Here is a 14755-nt window from a genome sequence, read left to right as displayed (position 1 = left end):
TTTTTTTTTTTTTGGTCATAAAGAAAACTAAGAAGGGGCTATGGGGAAGGGTTGTATTAGGAAGTTTTATTAATTGTAGACTCCAGAACGTAACTGGATAAAATTGATTTTATTTTCAAATTTTTTTCAACAAATGCTACTTACTGTTTATGCAAGGGAAATTTATAACTTTTTAAAGCTTACTATTCTTGGGCTCTATTTTATCAGATCATTTTACCCTAAATTTTTAAAATTGCTCTTAGGTTCATTTTGCCATCCAAACTTACCAATGTCATCATCCGTCCTGTCAATTGGATCCTTCTCTAGACAGTCTCTCACAATGTCCCTACTCATCAGAGGATCTGATGCCCTCTCAATGTCTTCTTCATCATCGTCGTCCTCAGAATCCACTGCTGTTTCTGGCAACCCACTCAGGTCCATATCACCAGCCTCACTTTCTGTGGCCTTAAAAGAGACCAAAACAATTTTTTAACTGTTTTAAGTGAATCTTTTGTAGTCAAAGGAAATAAGAACAAACCTAATTTGAAATATTCAAATTTTAGTATATTAACTTGTCTATAACTAAGCATGTATTCAATATGAAGAAATATTAATGTACCAGGCACTATGTAAAAGGAATTATTTCAATAAAATAGGAGTGAATTTATCTCCTATTACATTTCTAGTTAGGATTAATGATCTTATCTCAATAATTCTGATTTCTTATCTGAGCTGTCATATGTACTTGAAACAGTAGACTAAAGAAAAAGTGTTTGTTTTTACTCCATTTTTCAAAGAGAATGGCTTAAGCTAAGAGCTTAAGGGTAACAAATGATTTTGAGCAATTCCTTCTCCAAAAGAATAGGTGTGAACTTATTAATGCCAAGAAGACTGAACAACTTCTTTCCTATTAGATGGTCTTTATGGAAAAGTGAATCATAAATCAAAGGTAACTTGATAAGTACGTGAACAAAACATTTAGTGTGACTATCCCAATGTCCACTCTCCAATTATAAATTACCAAAAAATATTAAAAGACCATATGCCTACAGGTAACACATTCTTTCTTCATTCCTCAACACAGGTGACTGTATCACCAAATTTCAAGTAATCAAGATATACGCTAGTACTTGAATGTTTTCTTAGTCACTAGAGTCATAGATTTCAAAATGATCTCTTTTGTTGGGCGATCTCAGAGCTAGAACAGTTATCCTATTTAGGTCATTCTTTAGCCTGTTGTGATTATCATCTCAATAATACATATAAATGTTATCATATTGGCCTTACTTGACATTCTATACCCAGAATTCACCGTTTAAGCATAATAAGAATGAATTCAATTAAATATTACTGTGTAAGTCTTAAATGTCACAAACATGTTTTGCCAGATAAAATATTAAACTTTTGAAAACAGTTTGTTTTAAAATGATTAACTTTGTGGAAAACATGTATTATAAAGTTTACTAACTTTGGATAACTTGCAGTCCACATGGTTTTCAAAGACAATGGACACCTTATTTTTAAGAATAAATAGGCAAAAATACATTAAAAATGAAATATATAGGGCGCCTGGGCGGCTCAGATGGTTAAGCGTCTGCCTTCAGCTCGGGTCATGATCCCAGGGTCCTGGGATCGAGTCCCACATCGGGCTCCCTGCTCCTTGGGAGCCTGCTTCTCCCTCTGCTTCTCTCTCTCTCTCTCTGTCTCTCATGAATAAATAAATAAAATCTTTAAAAAAAAAAAAAAAATGAAATATATAAACAGAAAATGTTGAGCCTGATCATCATCACCATCATCATCTAACACCAATACTTACAATGTGCCAGGAACTGCTGTTTTATATATATATATTAGCTCATTTAATCCTCAAAACAATCCTATGAAGTAAGTGCCATTATTGACTTTTATTATTATTCAAACATTCGGGTAAAGAGAAATTATTTTTCCAAGGTCATGTTGCTGATAAACTGCAGAATCAAAATTAGAACCCAGGAATTCTGACTCTACAGTCTTAACCAAACCTAATCTGTCTCTTTATAAGATACCTACATATGAATATGGCTTATAGAAGGATCTATACTTTTTCTGTAATTTAGCTTAAGTCAACATTTAAAGAAAATTTTTATTATTTTCTTATCAACAGAGTTTTACTTTTCTCAAGTATCTTCTCTTGGTTTATACTGCCAAACATAAGATTTAATCCTACCTTTCAAAGCAATACAAACAGGTGTTAATATTTTCTGAAGTTTAACAAAAAGAATTTTAATCACATGTTTAGTTCTTTAGGTACAGTTTCCTGAACTAAAATACATACATGGTAAGAAAAACCTAAGGGGAAAATAAGTGAAGACAGAATACCTAATGAAGACAGAATAATTAAAAATGGAAAAACCTAATGTCTACAAAAGCTCTTTAAGTAATGGCCTTAATAATATTACTGCTGGGGTTAAGACCATTATCAGCAGAAGTGCTCTAGGTGGGAGAGCAATAAAACCACAGAATTAATTGTAGCACACTCAGAAACAGATCTCCTAATTTAAATTCAGAATTCACAGAATTGTCTCTAGACTGTAGAATGAAACTGAGGTAGAGCCTGATATGATGTAGTATGCCAAAACTATGATCAGAGAAATTAGGCCAATCCTGTTATTGTCACCACCTTATTTCTGAAGTCTAGAAATATGACAATGTGCTAATGCTTGCTATGTTTACATTTTCACCCCAGTTTCATCTTAACATTGAAGATTATTATTTATCACCTTATATTCTCAAATATACAATCAGTCCTCTCTCTATATATTCTTTAATATGAGCCTGGAGTGAAGAAGGGACACTAATGGAGACAGAAATAACAGAACAAAAAAAATAACTTCTAAGTAACACAGTTATACAGCTTACAGTTTTTCTTTAATTTTTAAACATCTACCATACAGTAAGAGATAAAAAAGATATTTCACACCATCCCAAAGAAATCGTTACTGTCATTTACATGAATTATATGTAAATCTTAAATAGAAGAAAAAGGCTTTTTTTTTTCCTTAAAGTAAGCTCTATGCCCAACATGGGACTTGAACTCATGACCCCACAACCCTCATGACCCCAACATCAAGAGTGGCATGCTCTAATGACGGAGCCAGCCAGGCATCCCAAAACAAAAAGACTTTTAAATGGGAATTGGATTAATCTCTTCAAAAATGAAACCTCTACCCCACTTGCGTAAATGATCATTAGTTGTTTTCTATTATGTGTATTCCATTCTTGAATATTCATAAAATAACATTCACTAAACCAGTAACTTATTTTTTAAAATAAATATTCATTATATTTTAAAATACTACAGAATTCCCTTAATTTTTTTTTTTTTTAATCTTTAAGTAAGCCCTAGGCCCAATGGCTTGAACTCACGACCCCGAGATCAAGTGTTGCATGCTGTACTGAGTGAGGCAGCCAGGCGCCCCAAGAATTCCTTTTAATCATACGTTTTAAATAGAACTTGATAAACAATTTTTTAGGAGTCTACTAATTCCATAATATTACTGTTTCATGAACAATGAAATGTTTGGAGACTGGAGTTAAAAATTTAATGAACACCAACTGGTCTACAGGAGAAGTGTACTAAGCTTAGGAGTGCCTGGAACCTAGTAGTTACTGAATTTACACTTGCCAAAAGAACAAACTCAGAGTTTAGTTATTCAAATCTCAGCTCTACCATTTATAATGTGACTTTAGCAAAATTATTTAACCTCTATGAACCTAGTTTTATCAGTAAACTAGAGTTATATCTTCCCACTCATAGGACTGTTCTTGACTCAAATAAAGAGAAAGCAAAGAAAGCTTGTTACAGGCTACTTCAAAAGTCAGTCCCTTCCTGGGGTACCTGGGGCACTCAGGTCACGATCCTGGGATTGAACCCCATGGTGGGCTCCCTGTTCAACAAGGAGTCTGCTTCTCCCTCTTCCTCCCCCTCACCCCATTCATGCTCTCTCTCTCTCAAAGAAATACTAAAATAAAATAAAATAAAATCTTTAAAAAAAAAAGTCCCTTCCTCAAGGGGACACATTTTTTAATATCAGCACTGGCTTATCTTTACCTCTTCCCATCCCAGTAATGAAGCTTGCACACAATTTATATTGGCAGAATTTTCAAAAAAACCAAAACTCTGTTAAATACTGCAAACTCTCACTGTAAAAAATGTCTCAGGCTAATTGTGACTATCAAATTCCAGCTAAATGGCTCATACGATAATTATAAAAACAGTGATCCTACATTAAATGACTGCCATGTAGCTAGTACTACATTTGATGCTTTTAATACATAATCATTTTCACATCAGTTCAGGAAATTAGGATTATTACTCCTACTTTGCAGATGAGAAAACATTAGGAAAATCAAATAAATTGTTCAATGTAAACAAAACCAAACCTAGTGATTGTACTGGGACTCAAAATCAGGTCTGACCAATGCAAACTAGTAAAATACTCTGTCCTATAATACTGTGCCCAGTTTTCTCAATAGACTGTCTTCATAAAGAAAATTGTTAAATCATTAATCATCAGGGAAAAGCAAATCAAAACCACAAGATATTACCTTACACCTGTCAGAATGGCTAGACTCACGAAGACAAAAAATAACAAGTGTTGGTGAGGATGTGGAGGAAAAAGGAACCCTTGTGCACTGTTGGTAGGAATGTAAATGTGAAAAACACTATGGGGGTTCCTTAACAAATTAAAAATAGAAATACTATATGATCCAAATATTCTACTACTGGGTATTTACCCAAAGAGAATGAAAACACTAATTTAAAAGGATACATTCATCCCTATGTTTATTGCAGCATTATTTACAATAGCTAAGATATGGAAGTAACCCAAGTGTATAGCTATAGATGAGTGGATAAAGAAGATGTGATGTGCGCGCGCGCGCGCACACACACACACACACACACACACACACACACACACACACACACACAGAGGAATATTATTCAGCTGTAAAAAGGAATGAGATCTTGCCTTGCCATTTGTGACAACATGGATGGAGCTATAGGGTATAATGCTAAGTGAAATAAGTCAAAGAAAGACAAATACCACATGATTTCACTTATATGTGGATCTAAAAAACAAAACAAATAAACAAACAAAAAGCAGAAATTGACTTATAAATACGGAGAACAAACTGATGCCTTCCAGAGAGGGAAGGGGGTTGGGAGGATGGTCAAAATGGGTGAAGGGGATGGGAGATACAGGCTTCCAGTTATGGAATGAATAGGTTAGGAGAATAAAAGTTACAGACAGTATAGGGAAAATAGTCAATAGTACTATAATAACACTGTATGGTAGCTATACTAGTGGTAAGCATAGCATAATTTATTAACTTGTGGAATCACTATGTTGTACACATGAAACTAATGTAACAATGTAACACTGTCAACTATACTAAAAAAATAGTTAAAATATAATAAAACAGTGAAATGTTTTCTGCTTTGCTAAGTCATAAAACATAAAATTTTAAATATATATATTTATATATAAACATAGATAAAATGCTTGCTATTTTCTAGCTTCCTCCAAACTATAATATTACTAAGATTAATGCTAGTCTTTAAACCCTTTTATTCTAAATAAAGATAAGTACACAGGCACCCTATATTTAAAAATTATCTGATTATATGTGTCTCAGGAGCAAGAAGGAAGATTTACATAATTCAGTTAGGCAAATAAATCCCATCCTAAATTATAGATTTAGATGTACATTATAGTTAAATAATAATATTCTCAAAAAACTAGTAGTATTTTCAGATCAATGCCAAAAGCTCTATGATTTACTGAAATCAAAAGGGACTACATATATTGTATTATGAATACAGTTCTTAAGAGATTATTTTGCATTTTTAAAGGATATCAAGAAAATGAACAGAGGAAATATTAAATGCCTAAAGCTCCAGTGAAGCATTAATTTAACTAACATTAATTTATTTAACTAAAATAAAAATAACTACTACATGTATTTTATCATCAAGGACTCAAAAATCATTTATGAAAAAAAGTTTTTGCAATATCCCCATGGTTAAAAGAGTTGCCTAATAAGCATTCTTGATGTAAATAAATTTTGTGCAGAATTTCGAACATACATATTTAACCCAAATAGTATCTAAGTCAGACCTTGACATAAATTTAGGTTAGAAGAAGGTTATAGTGAATGCTTAATGCTGATGATAATTTAACCAAGACAACAAGTGAGTAGGAACTACCTACAAAACCATATATATGTAGAAAATATGAAAATATATTTGGAAATAAGTATAATGCTTGCTATAAGGATAGTTTGTATATTCTAAGTTATGCTGTTCCTAATTTTACACATCAATTTTTTTATTTCAATATAGGCTTTAAAAATATATTTATGCCTAAAAAACAGGAACAATTTTACAGCTTAGTATAAATTGTTAAGTTTCTTTCCAAAAACTGTAATTGTAACAGGTGTAATAACATCTATCTGTAAATATTTATTATAAGAAAGAAAGTCTGTACTAATTTGACAGGAAAATATATTTAATCCTCATATACTCAAGTACTAATATATTTTGAAATATTTTATTTAAAGTACAGATATCTACATGTACTCTTTTGCAAATTACCTACTCTTGTATTTTGAATATTGTTATATGGTGAGCTATTTTTCTTATTAATTTGCATAAGTGAGTTGTATTCTATTTATTTTTATTTTTTTGTATTTTTTTGTATTCTAACTTTAAATCTTTGTCTTAAATGATCTTTTAATTATTAAATTTTTTATTATTATACCATTAAAAGTTTGCTAACTCTAGTTTATCTGGAATTTAATCTTAGTTATGATATAAGGTGAGACTACAGAGGTGCTTGGGTAGCTCAGTCGGTTAAGCGTCTGACTCTTGGTTTTGGCTCAGGTCATGATCTCAGAGTGATGAGATCGATCCCTGCGTTGGGCTCTGTGCTCAGCATGGAGTCTGCTTGAGATTCTCTGCTTCTCCCTCTTCTTCTGCCTCTCCCCCTGCCTGCACTCTTTCTCCCTCTTTCTCATACATACATACATACGTAAATATATTTTAAAATAAAATAAATAAAAAAGTGACACTATAAAGTGACTCCCCCACCCTAAAGATCATTTACTGAATAATCCATCACATTCTTCATTGATTTGTGTGGATTTCTCTATTACATATTACATACTTACACATGAATTCCATTTTACTTGACGTCTTTCTATTGACCTATTTCTGAACAACTGTTTCCAGTCCACCAAGCTACTGCTCTGATACTCACACTATGTAGCCAGGACCTTATCATGGCTAGAATTGCACTGTCTCATATAAACAACTTAGGCATTCTGTTTTCTACTGCCAACAAACTCCTACTTTCAACTGCTTCCGTCTGTTTCCAAGATAACCCTTTTTCAACTCAAGCATGACCTTCAGTCTGCAAGACTCTACTACCTTCTGTGTTTAGCTTTCACCCCTCCAGCTTGTAAGCTCTAACATCTCAATCACATTCATTCAACACACCTTTACCGAATGCCCACAATTTCCTGGCTCTAAAGAGAAAATGGGGATGAGACAGAGAAGTTCCCTATCTTCTTGAAGCTGTCATCTTAGTAAGCAGACAGAACAACATAGAAAGCAATAATCATTTCAATCAAAGTCTAAACAAAAGGACTAGCCAGGGAAGAAACCAAAATGTAGGACCTACTTTTCAGAAAGTAATAAGGAAAGAACTCTCTGCAAAGATGGTACTTAAAAATGAAGGCAGAAAAGGATCAACAACCTAGGAGAAAACATTCCAGGCAGAAGGCATGCAAAAACAAAGCTCAGTAGTTAAAAAGAGGTTGGCATGTTGCTTCATCCGTCTTTGTGTTACACTCATTTAACAAAACTCCAGGACTGGGTGAAGCCAAGTCTTCGCTTTCTTTTTGCTTGCTGTAGAAAAAAAAATACTTAACAGGACAGAGGGAAATCACTCTGTATTTGCACCATCTCAACTGAGCTTCCATTACTCTAGTCAATTTGCTCTCCTACTCCCTGAAACTTCTTTCAAAACTTCTCTCTCCTTAGAACTCTCACCCTTGCCAATCCTCTCACTCTCAACAAATGAACTCACCTCTTCAGAGAGAAAAATTGGAGCCATGAGAGAGAAACGCACGCAACTCCCAAACTCCCCACTCCAAACCCACCATGATAAATATGTACCTTTTAAAACAGAGGAAGGTCTCTCTTCTTAAAGCTAGTTATTCCACTTTGCTCTTGAATTCCCTTCTTCCCACCCTCTCAGAAATATTATTCTACCCTTTTCTCTCTGGTACACAGCATTCAATTTCAATCTCTCTGTGCCCATCTTGTAAGCATTTATATTCACTTCAATATGACAACTTTCTGACTTAGGAGAAAGTTCTCCTAAGTCAGAATTATACAAAGATTAAATGGACTGCCATGGGAGATAGTTGTCCATTCCTGGAAATGTTCAAGAATAAACTGGATGCTTCACTGATAGAAAAGCAGTAGATTAAGTTGGTCAGAGAAAGACAAATACCATATGATTTCACTCATATATGGAATTTAAGAAACAAAACAGATAAACATTGGGGAAAGAAAAAAAAAAGGGAGAGAGGGAGGCAAACCATAAGAGAGACTCTTAACTATAGAGAACAGACTGAGGGTTGCTGGAGGGGAGGGGGGATGGTGGGCTAAATGGGTGATGGGTATTAAGGAGGGCATTTGTTGTGATGAGCACTGGGTTTTGTATGTAAGTGATGAATCACTAAATCTTACCCATGAAATTAATAATACACTCTATGATAACTAACAATAATTTAAATAAAAACTTGAAACATTGAAAAATAAATAAAACATAAAAAACAAAAAGAAAAAGAAGAAAAAAGAAAAGAAAAGCAGTAGAGGACTCAAATACAAGATTGGTCACTGACCCAGGTGCATCTGTCAGGTTCCTTCTCAACTTAAGAATTTCTGATTTAAAGATAATGGAAATGGTCTATTGGGGGTTTTATCAAATGTTAAGTTTTGTATACCTAGTAACAAATCCTCAGATACACCTATGGATTTTTCCTTATGAGGAGTATAAACTTAACAAGGCTACAGGCCTACCATCAAATTTGAAATGAATAGCCTTGAAACTCAACTAAAATGAAGCAAAATATACAGGGATCCTCTATTCCATCTATATACCCCAAGATAAAGTTAAGCTGCAGGCAGACCATGTCAGAGCAAGTTGGAGTTCTCACCCACAGTCTAGATTCTCAGACATTCCATACCATCAAGAATTTCCTCATGAACTTATCCTAGCCTACTCAAGGTTTAAACACATAAAGCTAAAATTCCATTCAGAATATGCCTCAATAAATTATCTGAACAACTTACTTCATTCTTATTATAAATTTGCCTTCTAGGCGTTCCATTCAGGTTTGTATATGCTATAACCTCAAGCTGTGTTTCTACTGCAGCTCTTTAAAGTGTACAATCATCTCAAAGTTTAGAAGACAAGGGCTCTATCATGATATTTCAGTTACTATAAAGCACAGCTTTTAGTTATACTGTTCATTGTTTTAGGATAAGGGATACTCAAGTAAATGTTTTAAAAAAATCAACTTCTAAAAATAGGCAGTACTGGCTGGTGGAGGGAGGAGAGCAAAGTTACCCTTATTCACCACCTTCTCCTCCTCTAACATTTGAAAAATGGGATTACTTCCTAAAAATTTTATTATAAGTTATCACTTATTATAAAGGTATCGATCTTTGCATTTGATATTCTATCAAACTAGAATTTTTTTAAAGTTACCTTAAAGGCCAGATAATATTTCTTATTGCAAAATACTAAATTCTTAATCAGCCAAAAATCTGCAAATAATTGCATTTGTGTCTTTTGACTATTAGGCAGTAAGGTCTCTACAATACCCCTAAATTATAGGAAAATGTATACCTATTACCTCCTTCAAACAAAACTATTTTCTAAGATCTCCTAAATTTAGAAGTTAAATATTTTTGTCCGGAGGGTATCCTAATTGTTTACTTTTAGTATTTTTTTTAAATAGAAACTTAGCACTGCCTGAATATTTCAATGATCCTAAAACTATAATGTTTCTAAAGAAAGGTACTTCTATGGTCATATCATTCACAATTCCTAAGAAGTCAAGAATTATACCTTGTAAAGTGAGTACTATGTTCTTTTTATTTGAAACCATCCAAAATCCCGTATTAGTAGTTATTATTTAAAGACCTCTTCACAAACAGACCTTTTTTGCATTATTTTAGTCATTACTTAGTCACTAATTTAGTCCAAGCCAGTGAACTCTTCCTTAACAATTAAAATTATTTTGCTTTTAAAACAGTTATGGAGGGCGCCTGGGTGGCTCAGTTGGTTAAGCGACTGCCTTCGGCTCAGGTCATGATCCCAGAGTCCTGGGATTGAGTCCCACATCGGGCTCCCAGATCAGAGGGAGCCTGCTTCTCCCTCTGACCCTCTCCCCTCTCATGCTGTTTCTCTCTCTCTCTCTCTCTCTCTCTCTCTCTCAAATAAATAAAATATATTAAAAAAAAAACAATTTAAAACAGTTATGGAATTCCATAGTTCTAGTTTCTTTTCTATCCATCGGTATCATAAAAATGTATTTTATAAACATAACTAAATCTATACACAGTTTAAAAAATGCAAAAAAATATAACCCAATGATTGAATAATATTCTCAAGATTTTAATAAGAAAAACTTATATATAGCATAATTCTGCAGTTTTCCCCTACAGTTTTGAGAGTCAAAAACTTAGTATGTCTATAGTCAAATTTATAAAATATTTAGTCAAGAGAAATATCTCCATTCTAACCACTCTATTTAAAACTCTGATAATTGGTAATAATAGAGGTAAATACAATTAGACAGTAGTTCTACTTCCTGAAACAAACATACTATAACATTAACATTTTATGTACCTGTACATATAATATACACATATATATTTACTTTATAGATCCTATCAATTAAGAATCATAAAACTCCTTGGAATACATATAAAATGAAGCAAATGACAAGGAAAACACTTTCTTACCTGGTAGATATCAGAAAGACTGCTGCTTCCAGAATCACTAGTGATACTACATCCTGAATGGCTAGAAGAAACGTGCGTCACCTGTGGGTGGAGACTATCAGTAAGGTGTAGTTTTGTGAAATCTGCAGGAAGCTATGGAAGGAGCAGGAGAAACAGGATTACAATTTGAATCAAGAACTCTTAAGACATTGAAACATTTTATTATACTCTATCCATACCATTTACCCAAAAGTACTAGGCAAGATCTTTCATTTTTCAAGTTTACAAATTACCAAATGTCCTACATACCAAAAATCACAAAATAAATGTTTAAAATTTAGGGACAGTCAATGAATCTTAACACTACATTCAATGTTTAAAGAGGTGGATTAAAGTGCTCACTTGGGTGAGCAATTAATTCAGTGAGTGACAACTTTCTAATTACACACCACTGAGGAAATTATTCTATTATTTGTTAGCCCCACAAATACAACTTTGTAGCAAGAAATAGCTTAAACAAGAAAACAGATTTGAGGTTCTTACATGCCCAAATACTATTTAAAAGTAAAGAAAAGGGGTGGCTCAGTCAGTTAAGCAGCAGACTCTTGATTTCGGCCCAGGTCATGATCTCAGGATCCTGAGATCCACCCCACGTGGGGCACTGGGCGTGGAGCCTGCTTAAGATTCTCTCCCTCCTTCCCCCTCTGCCCCTCCCCAGCCCCTGCTCACGGACCCTCGCTCTCTCTCTCTCAAAAGAAAAAAGAAAAGTAAAAAAATGAGCATTTTAGAACTGACAAAATGCATTGTTATACAAGTAACTGCCCTAGGCTCTAGGGAGAAAACAGAAAATGCCTTCAAAGAACTTAGACTTGAGAAAGTTATGGACAACATTTACCTATCTATACACATACACATACGTATCAATTTTCTATGTGTTCATGTTTAAACCCTAAATAAAAGAGTTTCTATGGAACAGATTCACTAAGTATCCCTCAAGTGCTTCTACGATTCCCCCATATAACAGAGAAAATGTATTGAAAAAGAAAATATCCATGGGTGGCCTGGGTGGCTCAGCTGGTTCAGTGGTGGACTCCTGATCTTGGCTCGGGTCCTGATCTCAGGGTCCTGGGAGTAAGCTCTGCAACAGGCTCGGCACTCAGCAGGGAGTCTGCTTGAGGATTCTCTCTCCCTCTCCCTCTGTCTCTCTCCCTGCTCTGTCTCTCAAATAAATAAATCTTAAAAAAAAGGAGAAAACATCCATATATTTTTCCATTCAACAAATACTTACTGAGTCTTTTTCCTGTTACTATGTGCTAGTCAATGAGACACTAAGAAAACACTGCCTTAAGAATCTTATACTCTTATAAGTTATTACCAGTTCTTTTGAATTAAAAAAAAGGGAACTATTTATACTATCCCACTTATTATACTATTGGCCAGTAATACACTTGGCATTTCAAAATATATGCTGACATCATGCAATATTGGTAACATTTTCTATGTCCTCCCTGCATACTGATTCTATTTAGCTGTTGAATAATAATAAAGAATGTTAAAATAAAACTTAAATAAGAGTTTATCTTAGCAACATTCCCTTTTCTCCTTTGATCTCATCCCTTCTCCCCTTTCAAAAACAAGATGCCATTCCAAAGATTAGAATAAATTTCCCAAGGGAGGTGATTCAGTTTTATGACAATGACCAATGAATTTTAATACCTCAAAGTTTCAAAGAGGCAAAATGTATTTATATCCCACAATCATTCAGATCTGACTCAATAAACAGACTATGATATTTAATAATATTAAATACCGTCTGTACAGAAATATTTTTGACTTCATGAGAGACAAGGTAAACAAAGAAAAGACTTAAAAATAAAGTCATTAGGGGGCATCTGGGTGGCTCAGTCAGTTAAGCAACTGCTTTCAGCTCTGGTGATGATCTCGGGGTCCTGGGATGGAGCCCTGCTTCAGGCTCCCTGCTCAGTGGGGAGTCTGCTTCTCCCCCGCCCTCTGCCACACACACACACACCCCTGGCTCATGCTTTCTCCCTCTCTTTCAAATAAATAAAATCTTTATAAAAAAATAAAGTTATTAGGAGGTATATGATTAGATGCCAAATAAATGGACAAAAAACATATGTTGGAGGAGCTCAGAGAAGTGAGATGTTTACTCAAATGTGTGAAATCATTGCAAACGTGACATATCTCACTAAGGGTGTTGTTTTTTAAAAACCTGATAATCGAAGATGCTGTGAAATATTAGATAAAATTTAGGAAAATAACAATTCCCATATAAGGAATAGATAGGTGAATAATTCTAAATTGAGAATTTATATATATATTTATCCACAATGTAGAATGGTGAAATAGTTGCAGGATTTCTTCGGAAACAATTTGAAGACAGAAATCTGCCAAGATGTATTAATGACTGTGATTTTGCATGTTGTTAAGGGATAGATATCAGATATCAAAATGTGTCCAAAACCAGGATAAATATCCTTCATCATCTGCATTTCCATTTAATTCAGCCACTCACTGCAGAAGCCAACTGGGGAAACATTATTCAATGGCTCAGTGATTTTAAAAGGCATAAATCAACACATATAATTATAGAATAAACTGATTTCTATTGATTATTTTTTATAGACATGACTCAGGTTGACGTGCCACATAGTGTGATTTTTTAAAATTAACTTAAATTTGTCAAATGAAGATAAAACTAATGAATTTTTACTCACTAGACACTTATTTATTCAAGTCTCATAGGATTCTCTTCTCTTCAATATCCATTAGGTGGTCATCTTTCCTAAGAATTTGCTGTGTGGACAGTACTAAGAGCTACAGAGCTCTAAATCTACTACAATACAAATGGATCCAGCCCTTATATACTACAATCTCTTCAACTATGCTAGCTTATAGCCACAGATACCAGAATTATATAGCTATGTTAGGCTAAGACCCATAAAGAGCTATTTAAAAAGAAAAAAAAGTATTTTCACGCTTAAGAATTCAATTCTACTTTAAATACTTATTGAGTATCTGCTATGTCAGACTGTTAGGGCCAGGGAATATGGAAGTGAATAAGACAGTCCCAATTCCAAATGTAACTTCTACTACCCAAAATGTTATTGAAACAGGTGTTACCTACAAAAGAAAAAGAAATCAAACATACTTTAAAAAAAAAAAAACATGGCTTTTATCTTCCCCCTACCACCTGTTTTTTTTTTTTTTTTTTTTTTGCAGAACAGCATGAAATGTTATATTAAACTTAGAGTAAATGCATACATAATTTAGTATTAACTGAATACTTCTTTATATTACAGCAGATGCCACATTTAAGAAAGTTTAAAAATTTTCCCCATAAATTTGTATAATAGTATCATGATTAAATTTTATTGACAGTACACCTCAGCCAAGGTTTCAGAATGGGAGAAGCTGTGGGAGCTGTTCCCATAAAGGAAGAGTCTGAAATGCACTGCTTTCACCCAGCCAGCCACAATACTCTAAAAGAATAGAGACCCGAGCCCACATCTAGGGAAAATGGTCTTTAAGAGGCAAATGGACTAGACAGGGATTGGAAGTTAGGGGACAAGCACAGTACAGGCACCCATGTTTAAACATGAGATCAACAAGGATAACACAGAATCCCTAGGGAGGCAGTAACTCATAGTCTGAGTAAAATATACCAAGAAAGGGCACAATATGCCAAAG

The 14755-nt window shown here is 33.9% G+C and overlaps 1 protein-coding gene across 17 annotated transcripts in view; it reads right to left on the bottom strand.

Annotated features, from left to right (window-relative positions):
* Positions 1–14755, bottom strand: part of RAPGEF2 (Rap guanine nucleotide exchange factor 2) — a 235011-nt gene that overhangs the window by 40867 nt on the left and 179389 nt on the right. For all 17 annotated transcript variants that reach the window (XM_027597876.2, XM_027597879.2, XM_027597883.2 and 14 more), the window contains 2 exons: positions 11066–11197; positions 267–444 (listed from right to left, as the gene is read on the bottom strand). In XM_027597876.2, the coding sequence (XP_027453677.1) occupies positions 267–444; positions 11066–11197 (310 nt within the window). The remainder of the gene's footprint in view (positions 1–266; positions 445–11065; positions 11198–14755) is intronic.

Source organism: Zalophus californianus, chromosome 2 (assembly GCF_009762305.2).
Source record: "Zalophus californianus isolate mZalCal1 chromosome 2, mZalCal1.pri.v2, whole genome shotgun sequence".
NCBI classification, from domain to species: Eukaryota; Metazoa; Chordata; class Mammalia; order Carnivora; family Otariidae; genus Zalophus; species Zalophus californianus.
Note: the sequence above shows the minus strand (reverse complement) of the source record. Positions and strands in the feature narration are given on the sequence as shown.